General features: G+C 42.1%; 3 protein-coding genes across 3 annotated transcripts; 1 reads left to right on the top strand and 2 right to left on the bottom strand.

Annotated features, from left to right (window-relative positions):
* Positions 1–139: 139 nt before the first annotated feature.
* Positions 140–4,891, bottom strand: exosc1 (exosome component 1). Its single transcript, XM_044190298.1, has 8 exons — positions 4,769–4,891; positions 3,539–3,654; positions 3,197–3,271; positions 3,011–3,099; positions 2,890–2,923; positions 2,723–2,773; positions 2,300–2,384; positions 140–1,275 (listed from the first exon to the last, which is right to left on the bottom strand). The coding sequence occupies exons 1-8, from the start codon at positions 4,794–4,796 to the stop codon at positions 1,169–1,171; spliced, it is 585 nt and encodes a 194-aa protein (XP_044046233.1). The 5' UTR covers positions 4,797–4,891; the 3' UTR covers positions 140–1,168.
* A 1,701-nt stretch (positions 4,892–6,592) lies between these two features.
* On the bottom strand, positions 6,593–11,362 carry pgam1b (phosphoglycerate mutase 1b). Its single transcript, XM_044190289.1, has 5 exons — positions 11,037–11,362; positions 9,465–9,981; positions 7,875–8,149; positions 7,565–7,745; positions 6,593–7,229 (listed from the first exon to the last, which is right to left on the bottom strand). The coding sequence occupies exons 2-5, from the start codon at positions 9,601–9,603 to the stop codon at positions 7,060–7,062; spliced, it is 765 nt and encodes a 254-aa protein (XP_044046224.1). The 5' UTR covers positions 9,604–9,981; positions 11,037–11,362; the 3' UTR covers positions 6,593–7,059.
* A 191-nt stretch (positions 11,363–11,553) lies between these two features.
* pi4k2a (phosphatidylinositol 4-kinase type 2 alpha) lies at positions 11,554–17,523 on the top strand. The gene is made up of 9 exons (XM_044190288.1): positions 11,554–11,892; positions 13,740–13,940; positions 14,032–14,163; positions 14,741–14,894; positions 15,128–15,189; positions 15,311–15,410; positions 15,682–15,815; positions 16,013–16,072; positions 16,289–17,523. The coding sequence occupies exons 1-9, from the start codon at positions 11,554–11,556 to the stop codon at positions 16,448–16,450; spliced, it is 1,344 nt and encodes a 447-aa protein (XP_044046223.1). The 3' UTR covers positions 16,451–17,523.
* The last annotated feature ends 83 nt before the right edge of the window (positions 17,524–17,606 follow it).

Raw genomic sequence — 17,606 nt, 5'->3', positions numbered from 1 at the left:
TAGGGTGATTTTTCCTGCCAGTGGAGCAGCTGTGTGTGCACTACTGAAGTAAACTGACTGCTAAGATCACAATTTGTCACTTAGTTTCATTACTGAAAACTAAAGTCCATCCCTTAAATCAGTCTCAGGATCTCATTGATGGCTTTGATAGTCATTTTATTTCAATCTTGCACATGAATGATGTCTGCTGTAAAGTGAAGAAAGAATAAGGAAAGTACACTTTACTTCAAAAGATAAAATGGAAATATTTCTGCTTGCTTGTTCGCTCAATCATTTTGTTTTGATAATGTGTTGGAAAACAAAAGAAATATTTGACTATCACATCTTGTACTTCAATATTCCGCACATGCATGGTAGCTGTGTTGTAATGCTGATTGAACATTAGGCTCTCTTCACATTCATTTTTAAAACTGCTGTGAGGACATCAGTTTACTTTAAACTGGAAAGGAGTACAGAAAAATTAGCCTGAGGAGATTAAACTGTCTTTAAACTAAATTAATGACAAAAACAAGTAATCCGCATACACAACGTCACGCAAAGAAGTGCGGCGCTCACTATGCAGCATTTTTGGTCGATACTTCCTTATTTCAGACCAAATACAGCCACTTCATTTTTTCCTTTACGTGTGATGTAGACTGGGCCTTGCCTTAACCAAGTCTCACGTTTACGCACCCAGCATCATGCACCAACTACTTCTTCCTTCAAACGACCTGATGATCTGCCATAATACCTATTAGCGAAACTGAGTGAATCCTGCATCTGTGAAAAAGACCTTTCTTCACTAGGTGCAAAATTCTGATGCGTTTAGCTTCTCAACATAGCGGCCACTTAAAGTTTGGCAGCTGCAATGTAACATTTTTGTGTTTGGTTAAAAATATCTTTACAACAGTCGCTGCACTGTTTAGAATATGTCCTGGCACTTTTGCACTTTGGTCCAACGCCGCTTCTGTGTTTAAGTTGGCACATTTAAATGATGACAATGTGCAGAGGGAAAGCTATTCAAAAAAACACTTAAAAAGACATGTAACCAGAAATAGCTAATGATATGCACGTTGTACAGTCTCTCAGAAAACATCTGAAACAGAGTTGGGAAGCTACTTGGCGACAGTGAGTGAAGGAGGGAGGGGAAGCTGTGTGTTCCTTGTGGAAGAAAGAAGTTTCAGGGCTCTCATGCCTGTAGATACTCCGGCTGCACTCGGGCCACTTTGCGGAACTCTTTGGCGTGCGTCCGTGGGCACTGCATCTCACACCAGCTGATGGGAACCATCTGGGAACCTGATTCACAAAAGAAAATGGAAAAGATGTGATAAAATAGAGATAACACTCAAAAAAAAAGGGCAACATATTGTATCATCACACCATTAACAGCACAATATGTATTAAAAAACCTAAAGAGTTATTGAAAACTAAATTGCTATGCAAAAATGAGGTTCCTGTTATACAATGTTCTGCTTAAAATCAGACTTAGTACAATATCAATAGTACGCGAACGCTTCAAGCAATGCAAGATCAATTTCATGCGTCGTTGCTTCTGTAGTGTCACCTGAAAAATATTAACGCAATGCAAGTGCGAGCTGCAGTTAAAACTGGGGGCGCTATAGCATGAAACAACAAGGGAAAGCTGACCCCTTCCATTTGGGTTCACTTCTGCTCACAACAACCATGGCTGACCACTTCGACAAAGCTCTAGCTGAACATGTCCATATCACGGATGTATTGAGGAGAACTGTATACCTAGGCATATTTAAGACACTTCGTCACCTCTACAGAGGAACATGACTTCTCCAGAGTATGAGGTTAAGATGAGATTCATGTAGGTGCTCATCTTGCAGAATTTCTGTATGTGCATTTAGATTTAGTAGATTTATGGGAGTAATACATTTCAATAATCATTTTTGAGTTCCACCACTTCCATTGCTCTCAGGAGTAGCAAAATAATTGGACGAAGAATCGCTAACTCTTCATCATGTTTCTGACATATTGCTACACAAAAAAATGGTTGGTAGTAGATCAGACATAACTAGATTGGCACTATTTTAAAATTCTACCAAACTGCAATACTGCTACAGCAAATGCTTGATAAATATAGCTCACAATGTGTACTGTCTAAGTGACAGTAACTGTCTACAGATGCACAGTAGTAACCCTTTTCTCTCCAGTTATCTGGACAGTTACTCTTGCACCACCTTGTGTTCAAACACGATACTACCAATCTGTGCAGTGTTGTGCTGGAATCCTCCTGTTTTGACGTTTTGAATAAAAAGGAAAGAAACAGAAGACAACGCACTGTGAGAGTTACCTGCTTCACTGTGTGCCACCACCACCCCCAGTTCATTCTCCGCTGTTGTCAACAGGTAGTTAGACTGCACGTCACCGAGAGAGATCTGACATCACAGGTCAAGGGTTAACGACTCAGAAGTAAACAGCATACATCCACACCAACCCTTGAAGTGGCACTGTACTTTGAATTCACTCATAGTGAATACCCAAAGACAGTTATAATTGATTTTAAAAGTAACAAGTGAAAATGTGCATCTGCTCCGGAGATCATGAGAACAGGTAGCATACATCTTTGGAGGTGATTGTTTACTTCACCCGAGTCATTCCCAGTTTAGGAATTTCAGATGGCAAGAAAAGGTAGCTGATACATGAGCTGAATAGTTTTCATAGCCGATGAATTGTTTTCATCTGTCACTTAGACCCGAGGGCAGGTGAAGGATACCACTTTCGCCAAGACGATGTCGCCAGGTCTGAAGCTTTTGTATGTCTCCACCTGTAACAATAAAGATAAAAGCTTTACACTAAGGATGTCATCTTAGATCAATAAGTAAACAGGAGCTGCACAAAAAGCTGATGGTGAGCTGATTGAACACATGGATTCAAACAAACCTTGTCTTTCTCTGTTGCACGCACGTCTTCTTTCCTGTAGAGTCAGAGGGAATGGGCTCAGTTTTGGGAATGACAGAAATATGACATAAAACATTGTTTCACTAAGTTTTCGGGGGGTTACCTGATTGTCCCTCTGAAGCGGTCCTTCAGCGGTGTGGAACCTACATAAAGGATGTGGACCTTGGCGAACCTGGGGTTGATGCTGGTCACCTGTCCAAGCAAAGAGCAGTCAGGCTCAAGACCACACCACCACCACAGATCAGACCATCCAATTATAGAAAATGTTTTATCTGATTCCACTGCATACCTTACAGGTGACTATTGCTCCTACATCTGGTAGTAGCTGCGTTTCGGTTTCCCTCACCACTGAGATCACTGGTAACTAGAAAGAGACAAAAATCACACGTACTGATGCACACACGGGCCACACAAAACCAGTTCCGTTTTTATGATTCCAGCTCAGAACAGCCTGAAGAAATGACTTGTCACAATAAAATGCATATTTGATCACAGGCACTGAACAAAACCATTTCGGTTGAGTCACATTCACAAACGTTGTGCAATACCTTTACTCTGGCAATCCTACACCCCTGATTGCTTCAGCAGCTTTCTCCACCTCTCTCCTACTCACACCCACCACACCCCTCACCTCCTCTCCCTCGTTTTTCCTGAGCACGTAGCCTGCTAGTGAGGAGTATATGTAGCCATGCCGCAGGTATACTCCTGTGCCGGGAATACAGTCTTCTACACTGCATAGCTTGTCACCTTGAGACAAACAAGAGGGGGAAAGACAGGTAGTGTTGGAGGAAAGTTGTGGATACTATATGTCAGTGATTTTGTAGTGGAGGTGGACCATCTCTATATATCTAAAATCAGAATAAAATAACTTTTGTGAGATAAAACATTAACCTTCGGTGTAAAAGACCAGAGGATCTCTTACACAAAGCAAATGCCATATATGTCATGAGTGTGGCTTTTAGGTTGTTTTCTGGGCGTAACTGTGTATCTATTTCCAGACTATTAACAAGAACTTTATACAGCTATAGATTGGTGACAAGTTTACTTTTGAGATTCTGAAGAACACGCTTGAACATTAGTAATGAAGGTGAAATGTATCCAGAAATAAACACAGTCCTGTCTGCACAGAGAATATCAACACTTGCGTGCTCTTTGTGCAAAACGGTCTACATCTAAGGAGGACAATTATTGCTCTAAAATAACTCATATGGTCCCTTTGAGACATTTAACCTTGGCATTAACATGACATGAAATGCTAATCCTGCATGATCTTAACTGACATCCCTAATGTCGAGAACTGGTGTTTCCATGCAACTTTTACACAGCGAAAAGATCACTATCAGACCTCAGGCAATTGTTCGATGTGAAACATTTTTGTTGACATTTCCTACTGCCATCCGCCCAGTAATAAAAGTGAGGATTTCGCATGGGTGAGTCAAAACAAGTGAGAGAAGGAATGTTGCTGTCCTTCCCGAGGCAATGGGCAGGGCTTGAGATGAAACCTGCCGTGTAAAGTAAAAGTCAGCAGCTCACATCCTGCACAAGTACGATAATTACCCGTAAAACAATGTGACATAATGGCCCTGAGCACACCTATAGCTTCTTATAGTCACCTGATACAAATAGCCGTACATTAAAGTAACTTAATGAAACGTTAACTGTGCTAAAAGCCAAAGCCCACGCCACGCATGGCAGCTGGAAATAATTAACAGATTTTACAGTCAGACTGCAGTGTAACTATATTTTCTAGCAACACAGCGACGTCTACAAAAGCCAACATAAGCACAAAAGGACAAAAATGGTCTAAAGTCTGGTTTAACTACATCCTTAATACTAGTATTTACACATTTACGGGACTCACCTGGAACACACAGCTTCATGGGCGACATGTTTGCGAGAAGAGCAGATCATCAGCCGATTGGCTATGACGAAGGGCTCGAGTCGACTCTGATTGGCCGGTCTCACGCTGAAGAAGGACGGCTCGTTCCGCCATGTTTGTTGAGGCACACATGGGCACATGCCAACAGCATAGCACAAACATCCACACACCAATTTATGGGCTATATACTGTATGTACAATTACTCACTTCTACAACAACAACAGCATATAATAATAATAATAATAATAATAATAATAATAATAATAATAATACATCAAATAAATTATAACAATCACTTTTTTACTATCGACAATTGTCAAATCAATTAAAAAGATGCTAACTGGGGCAGGTTTTGCCTAATAATATGGAATATATTTTCTAATCTAGTGTGAGAAAGTTTTTTGTTAGTATGCCATGATGTAATTTCCATCTTACTTTCTGATTTCATTAACACTTCTAGATCATGTCAAAATATAATGATGTCCAAAAAAAACAACAATATTTCACATTTGCAGATTCTGCCCTCAAGTGTCAACTTGAAGATACACAAGCTCACTGGAAAAAAAAAAATCAGAATAAACAGACAGACTCAGTCTAATGAAACACCTTTTAGATTTCTGCTTCATTTGTTGGGTGTGAATTTTATTTGGCATGTTTGTATTGTTCTTTTACATTTAGCTGTCAGTGCGTCTGGCCATGCACTGAAGTGTGAGTAAGAATAAAGCATTTATCTTACTGGAAGAAAATAAAGAGCAGCTGAAGAATGAATATTTCTGATAGGCTATAATGTTGACGCCATCACAGTAGAGCAATATATGATGCGCACTTTGAGATGTATTACTCTCTGGCTTTGTTAAATATCCAATATCTAAAAGGCTTTTGCATTCTCTAAGACCGGTGGGGGAAAATACTACTGAAGAATCCATAATGGGATAATAATTTACAACCACTCAAGTCAGTCAAAATGTATCAACTCCATACAAAAAAGCAACAAGGGTGAATGGAGTGTCCTATGGTGTAAACAATCACATTCATACTGTATTTGTAGTATAGTGACTCAGCACCACATGTCTGCTAATCAATAACAACTTTACAGTGATATCATTGCACTTTTATGTAGGCAGGATAACTAGACACGATGTACTCGCTGCGCCTCTCACAGTTATATGAAAGGGGGGTGTCCCTCATGCCATCCAAACAACAGTCACGTTGCTTTTTTTCTCTATATTGACTCACTTAAAAGGGGAGAGGGTTATGAAGAAACATTTTGTAGATGCAAATACAAAATATAAATGATTAATTTTAATTTTGTGTGTGGCACCGTAAATATTTATCTGTTTTTGCAATGTGCCCATGGTTCTGGGCTATCCAGAGCAGAGGTTTTCAAACTGTGAGGCCTGCCTCTCCAGAGTGGTTCCAGTTGAAGGGGGGTTGCAGAGGGAGAGATGTGAGGAGAAACCATGTGAAGTGAAAGGGACAGGTGCGGCAGGTGTTGTGAAAACACATGACTGAGTTAGTGTAGTCTGGCCTGCTGATTTGGCCAGCTCACCAACGCGGTAAAGAGTAGCAGCTGCATCACTGGCTGTTGAAAACAGTTTATGTATTTTTAATTCCCCTGTGGTGTCAGTATAACATCGCTCTAATAATACATGCCATGTATTATGTATGTAGCTTGGTCTCCCTTTAAAACTAATATAGTTGCTACTATTTTTCATGAGACTTCATCCAACCAATTTCCCCATAACCATATGATTCATAAGGGCAGAGTGGACAGTTATGCTGTAAAATGACGTCAGACACGGATAAAAGATTTCATCACATAATAGCACACAACATTTATTCTTTTTCTCACAATGCCACAGCAAATGAAAATCAGCAGTGCAGAGCATATCAACTTGCCCTTTTAACAACAGCCAGTTTCACGCTTTATAGGTTATACTGTTCCCACTGAGATTTCACCTACATGGGTCATAAATAGGAAGGAATACGTGGGATGACTCGGCAGGGTTAGTCTGTTTGCTCCTATTTGCTGGTCCCTAATTTTGCATTTTGGTCAGTGCTTAAATCATATTACAGCTGATATCCATTGTCTAATAATGGAATGCATGTTTTAGTATGTCACAAAGTAAAGACCAATCAAGTCAAAACACTAGATTGTATGTTTGTGTGAAAGCTGGGTATTATCAAAAAAAAGTGCACATTGTGTGAAATGATCTTGCAATAACTTGATAACTGAACAGCACAAGATTGATCTGCTCTCGGGGGGGGGGGTCTATTTCTTGGCTTTGCCCTGAGCAGCCACAGCGTCCATGGCCTTCTTGACGGTCTCCTCATCTCCCAGGAACTGCATGGGTCCTAAAGGCTTCAGGTTCTTGTCCAGCTCGTACACGATGGGGATACCTGTGGGCAGGTTCAGCTCCATGATGGCCTCCTCTGACATACCTGGGAAACAGTAACATACATGCAGAGCTTTTAATGCATTTGCATGGACATTCCTTTCGTCTGATCAGACTGAGACAGGAGAGTTTCATTTCAAGTGGTCAATCGGGTGTGCAACACCTGATTGATTCACTGGAATCAAAATACTTCAGTTGAGTTTTGTAAATTCAGCATCTGTAATATAACCCTCTACAATTGGTTAATTGTACAGAGAATGCCTTGATTCAGTGTTGAATAATATTAAGGTTATCAATAAATGAAAACTTTCTGGAATTTAAAATGGGCTAAACACTTTTGGCACTGGGCAGTGACTCAAATGTCTCGCCTCTGTCTCTTACCCTCGAGATGCTTGACGATGCCCCGGAGACTGTTGCCATGGGCAGCAATCAGCACCCTCTTTCCCTCTTTGATCTGTGGAACGATCTCTTCGTTCCAGAAGGGCAGAGCCCTGGCGATGGTGTCCTTGAGACTCTCACAGCTGGGAAGCTGGTCCTCCGTCAGGTCGGAATAACGCCGGTCCTACAACAAAAGAGAAAGTTAATGTTGCCAATCGTGTATTAGCCATGTGGGCTTACGCTGATGTAATAAAGATGTCGGCTTTTGTAAGAGAGAAAGACACAATGCTAAATGGTTTTCCTGTGGTGTCACCTTGCTTATGGTCTGATAGAAGTCATGCCCTTCATCCATGGGTGGGGGAGGAGTGTCAAAAGAGCGCCTCCAGATCTTGACCTGGGCCTCTCCATGTTTAGCTGCTGTTTCAGCCTTGTTCAGCCCAGTCAGGCCACCATAGTGGCGCTCATTGAGGCGCCAGGTCCGGTGGACGGGCAGCCACATCTGGTCGATGCTGTCCAGAACAAACCACAGGGTGCGGATGGCCCTCTTTAGGACAGAGGTGTAGCAGATATCAAATTCATAGCCAGCGTCTGAGGTGAATCAGAGACAGGACATGAAAAAAGACGGTAAATGTGAATAACCATTGATGTCTGAGACAAAGAGAAAGGTTTGACTAATATGTAAGAGCAGGGAAGCATACAAATCAAATGTATGTTATTTAAAAAGAGGAAAAATTATTATTCCAACTACATTACACTTAACCCAGTGCCGCTGATCTGCATTGTTTATTGCTTCTCTCCTAACATTTACACATTTGCTTTTGCTTAGTCAGGGGCAGTGTGACATCACTGGACACTGGCAGACTGTGGGCTCTGCAGGATGTGCCTCCACAGGATTTTTGGGCCTCCGAAAACCAACGGGAGTGTGTGCCACACAGAAAGAAATACTACGAATATAATGCGGAGGACCTGAGAGGAGGACTGTAAAACTGTCCTTTCCCCTATCCCCTCCTCATAACCCCACAAAATCCAGTGCAGTGAATAGCAAAATTTCACTCAGCAAACAGCAGTCATCTATACTGATAAAAAAGGCATCTTTGCTCGGCAGTCTGGCCTCCATTATTCCTTAGATCTGAATGACACGTCTTTACATGTATCAGTCGTCCTAAAAGTAGTCACAAGTTTTGATATAATCAGCATGTGATTCCCCAAATGCAGGTAATTAGTTTTAATGAGTTAGTTTGTGTTTGATCATATTTTGTACTTGAACTGATGACAATATTTAAAGATGGTTTACTGGCAGTGAAGTTGTGGCTGAATCTGTGGGCTCCTTCACTTTTTGTCCCTTATATCCACATGAGTGTGTCTGAGTATGGAGCTGTAAATATGAAAATGTTCCTATACTCCAGTGAAATCATCATGGACATCTGTCAGTAGATGGCATCATGCTTACTTCACAAATCCACTACACAATACATATTATATCATATCACGATTTTATTTCTCTTTACTGGAATGGCTGAGGTAAGGAAAACCTAAAATAAGGGTTATATAACAACAGGGGCCGCCAGACTGTTGTGTGGGGCCATCATGGGCTCAGGGGAAAACGGGTCCAGCAGAGACATGCGGTCTGTGCCACACTGACAGATGTCTGATCAAACCATTTGCAGCATTTATATTCTCCTACAAATGTGTGGCCACTCCAGTTTTTGATTTTATTTTAAAGACTAACAGCAACCGTCGAGCCTCATAAACACAATGATTGTGTCCCCTGCTGCTGGCTTGTCTTGTGTCGCAGTGGGCCGGCTACTTGTTTCCCCATCCGTTGCATAAGCACTGGCTTGCAACAGCTTTAATCCAATGACGGAGTGAAAGCCAGATTAGGCCCTGTGACATTAAATGGTACCTTTCAGCGCCTGTCCTCCTCTCTTTGCCTCGTGCTCCCCGGCCTCACTCAGGTCCGCGTCGAACCAGCCGCAGAAGCGGTTCTCCTGGTTCCAGCAGCTCTCTCCATGGCGGATCAGGACCAGTTTGTACGCAGCCATCCTCACACCGATGCCCTCTGCGCTGTATTTCCGGAATATTTGAGGTAAGTGACTCTTCTTTATATGCGGCAGCACCGTCCGCAGATTTGTTCTGATTTCGCCGCAACCCCAAAGACAGCTACAAAGAAGAGGGCGCAGTATGTTTGGTAGTCTGGAGGGACAGACTGTGGCAGCAGTAGGTTTATAGAGTTGGCTGGTCTGTCTGAACTTGACAGATCTCACGAGCCGAGCTCTCTTCCTGCTGATTTCCACCAATCAGAAGAGGATCTGTGTGCGCCGGAGGAGGAGGAGGGAGGCAGGAGGATGCGCACAGAGGCACGTCCACACACCCAGCAGTGCGTCCTGCAGGCTGGCGTCAGTGCGTCACGGGGAAACTGCCTTTTTACACAAACAAATATCATGAATGATCACCATAGTAAGTGGGGAAAAAAAACTAGTATGCACATCTTCAAATACCAATCAGTCGGTATTGCTACAAACACCACAGACTATCCAAACAGCACATCTGTATTCATTTACTTTTTACTTATTGTCTGATATATTATCTGATATAACGGCTCAGTTGCAGCACCAGCAATCTGCACTGTCGCCTCATTTTGCTCCACATCTCCTAAAGATAGACACAGTCACTAAGTGGTGCTGACAGCTGTATCAAGCTGTCTCTCTCACAAATGTGGTGGCTGCATGGACACTAGAACTGTGGCCTTTTGATGTATTGTTAGGCCTAAACATAGCAAAGCACTGTTAAAACAGCTTTGAAAGGAACATATTTAAATACGGTGTCATTTAACAGTAATGATCAGACACCTGAAAGACTAGTAGCTTTTAATTTGCAGTTTGCACATAAGGACTTACGAAGACCTCATGGACTTGAGACGTGACTTGGACTTCCCCAGCTATGACAGACTCTGACTCTATTACTCATTGGAAGTAATGTCGAAGTAGACATTGTTTTTTTGGTGGGGTGTGGCTGTCTTGTGGGTAGAACATCTTTCAGTACAGTTTCATCTTTCAAACCAGTATCTGCCCTGCTGCTTGAGAATGACACTAAATTCAGAGAGCCTCAGATATTACTGTCCCTGACCTTTGACCTTCCAATGGAGGGGGGAGTAGTCAAAGTTTGCCATTCAGCATTTTAGGAGCAAGACAGGTGCAAGGAGTCAAGAGTCCACAGTCCATTATGGGAATAAGACTGTTAGTTTGGGGTTCTTGGATAAAATATATTGTTATCCACTCAAAAATGCTGAAATTTAATGTGCATTTTTCCAAACAGTGTCCACTGATCACATCTGATCTCATATGATTAACTTGTTCTGGGACACAGAAATAAAAGTGAACAAATTCAATTAATTAGTTAAGGGTTGACCACCGTCAAAGATCAAGTTAAAAGAAATGTCCTTTTAAAAAATTGTTTTTTAAATGAAAAAACTCACAGAAGTCATGTTCACTATTTCCAGCATTGGTCCACTGAATCTTGACGTTGACAAATAAAATCACTTTGTCTGAATTTGGCTTTCCATATACCCATTAGGCCAACAGAATTTGTCGAGATTTACCAGTCTGACAACTACAAGTAAAACATTTTTTCCTCAGTCCCATAGTAGCACTGGAATTTCCATCAAACCTTTTTTTATATGGAGTTAACTATGCTCTCACGTGTCTTTCGTGGGCGGAATGATTGTGTCCAATCAGAGCTAGAGATTAGGTTGTTGACAGGGGCATTTGAACGCTGATTGGTTACAGATCAAAACACTCAACTGGTTCCGCCTCTTCCCGGAAGCTGACAGTCATCTGATTTTTCTTTTTTCCCCTGTGTTTCCTTGTTAGCCAGCGTCAGTACTAGCCAACAAAACAACCGTCCCACTTTCTGTCCCTCTTCTATTTCGTCCTCTTTTCTCTCTCTTCGCTTTCTCCAGGTGGTAAAATAATTCCTCGTCCACCTCCAAAATCATGGACGAGACGAGTCCGCTTGTCTCTCCGCTCCGGGACTCCGGTGATTTCAGCTACGGTCCCACAGAGCCCCCCAGCCCCCGGGGCACGTTTGGAAGCACACCGGGCTCGGTGGTGCGCATCTCGGCTGGCAGTCCGGGGCGCAGCCGGGAGAGACAGCCGCTTCTGGACCGGGACCGTGGGAGCTCGCCGCGGGAGCCGCACAGGAACGAGTTCCCGGAGGATCCCGAGTTTAGAGAGATCATCCGAAAGGCCGAGCGAGCCATAGAGGAGGGGATCTACCCGGAGAGGATCTACCAAGGATCCAGTGGAAGCTATTTTGTCAAAGACTCACAGGGGGTAAGAAGAGAAGCTGCTAACCTCCAGCTACCGATTACCGGCTGTTGGTGTAATGCTGACGGTCGCTTTAGCTGTTTTATGACTGATCTGTGATATCTGAAGTGTTGTGTGTGATGAATTGACTACAAGACTGTTTTGATATAAGTGTTAGTCGCTTCTAGGAAAGGCCTCTTCTAACTAGCCTATGATGACTTGGCAAATAGTCTGTAAGGCATGCAAACACAACATGAGCCTACCTTTTCCAGTTTAAACTGACAACCAACCATTTCATAGACTAGAAAAAAAGAATAGAATGCAGTTTTATTATCCACCAAGGTGGAAAATTATCTTTGGTCTACCTGGCAGTTAATAAAAGCATACACACACACACACAGGACAACAACTGGCTCTCCAGCTTGTTCCTGTGCTTATTGTAAGTCATTTAGATAAAGATGTTGCATGTATTTCCTGAAAACATAATCAACATTTACATCCACATGTTAGTATTTTTTTAACTTCTTGATCCAGTTGCTTAGCTTCCCCTAAAAAAACGTATCATCAATGTGACTGCGGCTGTGCTGGCAGGTGTTCATCATCTCCGATCCTTCTGCTGAGGCAGGTAGTCTGTTAGTGAACGTCTGTCTCCGACCAGCTGTCACGATGATGTCAACAACAACGCAGTCACAGATAAGATCCTTGTCACCCATTATTTCAGGTAGCTTTTATGTTTTTTTCCCTGTATTCCAGGTCTGAGCAAAGAACAAAGTCTTAAGTATCTAATCAAACAGTAGATGCTGAGCAGACATGTTTGATGTGTTGCAGCACTTGTAATCACTTTATTTTTGCAAGTGTTTTACAAAGTGCTACTCATTCAAGACGAATCAGGGAATCAACACACAGACCATTATAGAGCATTTCTTTCCATTTGTCACCCTTGACAACATCTCCTGACTCTTTCTAATCGTGCCAGATTAATGAGAGTAAACTTTGATCAGCACTACTAGAGTCAACCAGTAAGTCTTGAGCAACTCACAGACACTGCCCCCTATGCCCCTATCTACAGTGTGTTTTGCTCAGTCCATGTTAAAAAAACAAAAAAGGAAATGTGTCTTTGGACTTCGTGGCTGGATCCTCACAAATTTCTCTTGTTGTATTTTCAGTCTGTTCAAGACCACATAGTCTAGGCTTTGTATGTGCTCACTAAAGGCTTTTAAAACAGAAATAAGTATTGTCGACTGAGTGCCAATGACCCCACACACACACACACACCTCTCCAGTTACTTTAGTTAGTCACCAGTGTGCTTAATAGTCATGTGCTAGCTCTCTGTGAGGATATAATTCTCTTCAATGACCAAGTTTCATGTTGAAATCGGTGTATGTGTGTGTGTCATAGCGTAATGCAACATTTGATTTTCTATATGCGACTTTAAAGTGACACTGCACCCAAAATCTTTTGCTTATCAAACACTCGTCCCCTACAGGCTTTAAAGAGTTTGTAGTTTTACTTTGTACAGAGCACGGTGGCTGGGGACAACTTCAATTCATGTCAGTTACAGTGGATTGCAATAGTTTTCACTGTATACAAAGTTTCATTTTAAACCACTTCTGCAGCATAATCCACTTTTTCCACTGTACCCTGTATTCTTTGTATGTTTCATTTGTATTTTCAAGTTTACAAAACAGAATATTGTTCTTTAATTTTAATATGTAATTGTCTCATACACAACCAAACCTTCCTTTCTTCTCCGTTCCTAAACTTTCCTTTCCTAACCTCCTTTGGATTCTGAACCTTTCTGTCTGCTCTCTATTTCCTGATTTTCCTTCTCTGCCTTTCGTTTTCATTTCCCCCACTCTGCCTCCACCCACAGAAAATCATTGGCGTGTTCAAACCTAAAAATGAAGAGCCCTATGGCCAGCTGAACCCCAAGTGGACTAAGTGGCTCCAGAAACTGTGTTGTCCCTGCTGCTTTGGCCGCGACTGTTTGGTCCTGAACCAGGGTTACCTCTCGGAGGCCGGGGCCAGCCTGGTCGATCAGAAACTGGAGCTCAACATTGTTCCCAGGACCAAGGTATAGACACACACAGTGCTACCTTCGCATTACAAAAGCAACAAACCATCTGGCAAATACTCCCTCTCTTAATCAATCTTCTGAACTCTAGGTGGTGTACCTGGCGAGTGAAACATTCAACTACAGTGCCATAGACAGGGTGAAATCTCGAGGAAAGAGGCTAGCCCTAGAGAAGGTACCTAAAGTGGGCCAGCGCTTCCACAGGATTGGACTGCCACCAAAGGTAAGCTGATGAATTGGTGTATTACACAGGTGATTGTGGTGAATTTCTGTACTGACCAAATAGGCCCAATTTGTCCAGTGACTGGTGAAGTAAAATGTCACCTTTTAAAAGTCTTGATATTTAACTTAGATGTTATTAGTTGATGATGTCCAGTAAAGTTATGTGTCTTGTCTAATTTGACTTCACTTAGTAATTTCTTGATTTTTCTCTGAATGACTTTCAACAGAAGGGGTATACACTTGTTGCCAGTAATTGGAATTAATTGTGATGTTTATTGTTAATAATTAATTTCGGGCATCAAATGTCATTTTAGCGGCAACAGAAACGCACAGATCTGCTGTCACAGTGTCTATGTTTGGCCTGTGATCCGCATGAAAATACACCAAAGTTCAATATTCATTATTGAACTTGGAAACAACAGTTAAAAAAAATCAAGGTCCATTTAGTCGCTGTTGGGCTTTGACCAAGTCATTTTGTGTGAAGGGTTTTAGGGTGGATTTTTCTTTTAACTCAGTTTAGTACATTAAGCACAAGGGCAATACAATGTAAAAACCCCAATCTGTTGCTGTTCCACTAGGTTGGTTCCTTCCAGCTCTTTGTTGATGGATACAAGGATGCAGATTTCTGGCTGCGGAGGTTTGAGGCGGAGCCTTTGCCTGAAAACACCAACCGTCAGCTCCAGCTGCAGTTTGAGCGGCTCGTAGTCCTCGATTACATCATCAGGAACACAGGCATGTAGTCACCCTGTCAGCACTGCTGGGTCATCATTATGGGCAATGTTTTCAGCAAAGTTAACTTCTTTATTAGAATATATATTGTTATTAGGATGATGTTATACAGTCAATGACATTCTTGAATTCATCCGTGGCAGATTTTATCTGACAACATTGCTGAATGAAGTTCGTGTGCTTGTCACAAACAATGAATTTGCTTGAATTTGAGTCTTCTTTTTTTGGTATTCTAGACAGGGGAAATGACAACTGGTTGCTGAAGTATGACTGTCCCATGGACCCTGTTGGGAATAGGGTGAGGACACACAGACGACGCACGCTCTGACACAGTTAGAGTCTTGGCATTTGTTTTTTAAAATGCTGATCCCAATGGCTGAATATGTGTTTATTTTATACCTATATCTTTATCTCTATAGGACACAGACTGGGTGGTAGTAAAGGATCCCATCATCAAGCTGGCAGCTATAGACAATGGCCTCGCCTTCCCCCTCAAACACCCTGACTCCTGGAGAGCTTGTAAGCACCTATAATTGACATTTTTAACCAATCACTGCTCACCCTCAGCAGGATGCAATTCATGCTTTTAAAGAAATAGCTTCTCTCTTTTCAAGTGTGTCCAGTGAAAGCTGCTATAGCATCTTATATATTAATCTTTCTCTCTATTACCTATATTAAGATTTTTCCCACCAAAATACTAAGATGGATTGTCACTGTATTAATAACTTTCCAGCTCTTTTCAAGTAGTGTACATAATCATTAAGACACAGTTTCATTGTCCAATCACCAGACCCGTTCTACTGGGCATGGCTTTCCCAGGCCAAAGTTCCTTTCTCCCAGGAAATCAGAGAGCTGGTCCTGCCCAAACTCGCTGACCCAAATTTCATCAAAGACCTGGAAGAGGACTTGTACGAATTATTCAAGGTACGGAGGGACTCGGATTAAGTATTCATCAACATTTTTGTGCAGAATGAAGTGGTAATTATGTAAGCGAGTGGAATGTGAGAATCTGGCTGTGAAATGGAAATAAGGGAAAATGCGAGATGGAGAGGAGGATGACTCAGTTTTGTGGCTGTGATCATTATGTATAACATAGGTGTACTGTCTACTGTGTCTCACAGAAAGACCCTGGTTTCGACAGAGGACAGTTTCACAAACAAGTAGCCGTAATGAGGGGGCAGGTGAGTTTTCTCCTCTCTTCTCTAAACAGCAAAATCTAAAGCTGTTACTGGAGACAAACAGCGGAAATCATACACTCCTGAAAGAAAGGGTTACTACCATTTCTTTTTCATCAGTTTGATATGCAGCTAACTGTACCTCCTCTTTGCTTTAAAGCATAAATTTGCCTAACTGTTTTTGTTTTAACATACTTTTTCTTTCTCCTTTTTCACCCCAAGATCCTGAACCTGTGCCAAGCCCTGAAGGATGGTAAAACACCCCTGCAGCTGGTCCAGATGCCCCCAGTAATCGTCGAAACAGCCAGAGCACCTCAGAGAGCCAACAGTGAGTCCTACACACAGAGTTTCCAGAGCAGAAGACCCTTCTTCACCTGGTGGTAGGAACGATTCAGTGAAGAGGAAGAGGAAGAGGAGGAACAGCAGGAAGCCGGAATGAGGCGTGTCGATGGAAGACAGGACAGACTCGGAGGGCGCAGGTTTCTGTCCTGGAAATGGAAATAATCATCACCCTCCCCTGCTCTCCTTGGTTACAAAGAGTGAGTGAGTGGGTGGAGAGATGAGGCCAAAAGAGGAAGAATTTCATAGCATATCTTCCCTGTTTGCTTCTGTGCCTTGTGTGGATGTCAATGAGGAATTTACGCCTAAATGATGAAGACTCTGTACCTTCCTGCGAGAGAGAAAGATTTTAGTGAGATGTCAGACTTTTCTTTCAGACTCCTGGGTGCACGTAATGTTTGCTCACACACATGCACGCCAGTCAAAAGCCTCCTATACTTTGTTTTTGGACGGGAGGTGTTGCATTCCATGTTTTTTTTTGTTTTTTTTTCTTCATACCTCTCTGCCTTTTAATATTCACCTGCATATTCCCTCCCATGCAGTTAAAAGCCCTGGGCTGGTGAAAGCAGTGGTGCCACTAGTGAAGATGACTATTTTATTTTTTTTAACAAAGAGAGAAGTGTGCATTGTGGTTCAGTCTTAAAGATTTAGGAACTGGGCACTCAGTGGTGTGTATGTCTTTACACAGTGAACGCAAGCCATGTGAACTAGTTTCAGTGCTGCTCCTAACTGTTTAGATCTGCAAGTCATCTGGGGTGAGGTTATAAAGCAGAGGCCCTTTTGGTTAAAGAAACAAACTTTTTGTTAAGCTGAGATAAGTATGACTGGCTCGCCTAATTTTTCTTCTTTCACTGATGAGTTAAATCATTGGTGCAGAAGACAAAATTATCCCATCTGCAAGCAGGCAGAGGGGGGTCGGGAGTTCCCAGTCCAACAAGCTCCTGTCTGTCTCGGCCATGTTGATTTCTGTTAATTTTCTGGCTCGTGGGGTGGACCTAAGTAAACAACAAAGTAACTGCTGTACTGAACTGACATGAAATGTATTGTGACAATGCACTGTATAATTTGTATGTAATATTTAATGATAGATTATAATTAAAACATATTCCATTAATACAGATGACGTGTGTTTGTGAATGAGAAAAGTTTACAGACACAGACACACTACACAAATATGAGAAAATCAGGCAGACCTCAAGTG

The sequence above is a fragment of the Siniperca chuatsi genome, linkage group LG3, assembly GCF_020085105.1.
Source record: "Siniperca chuatsi isolate FFG_IHB_CAS linkage group LG3, ASM2008510v1, whole genome shotgun sequence".
In the NCBI taxonomy this organism is placed as follows: domain Eukaryota; kingdom Metazoa; phylum Chordata; class Actinopteri; order Centrarchiformes; family Sinipercidae; genus Siniperca; species Siniperca chuatsi.
Note: the sequence above shows the minus strand (reverse complement) of the source record. Positions and strands in the feature narration are given on the sequence as shown.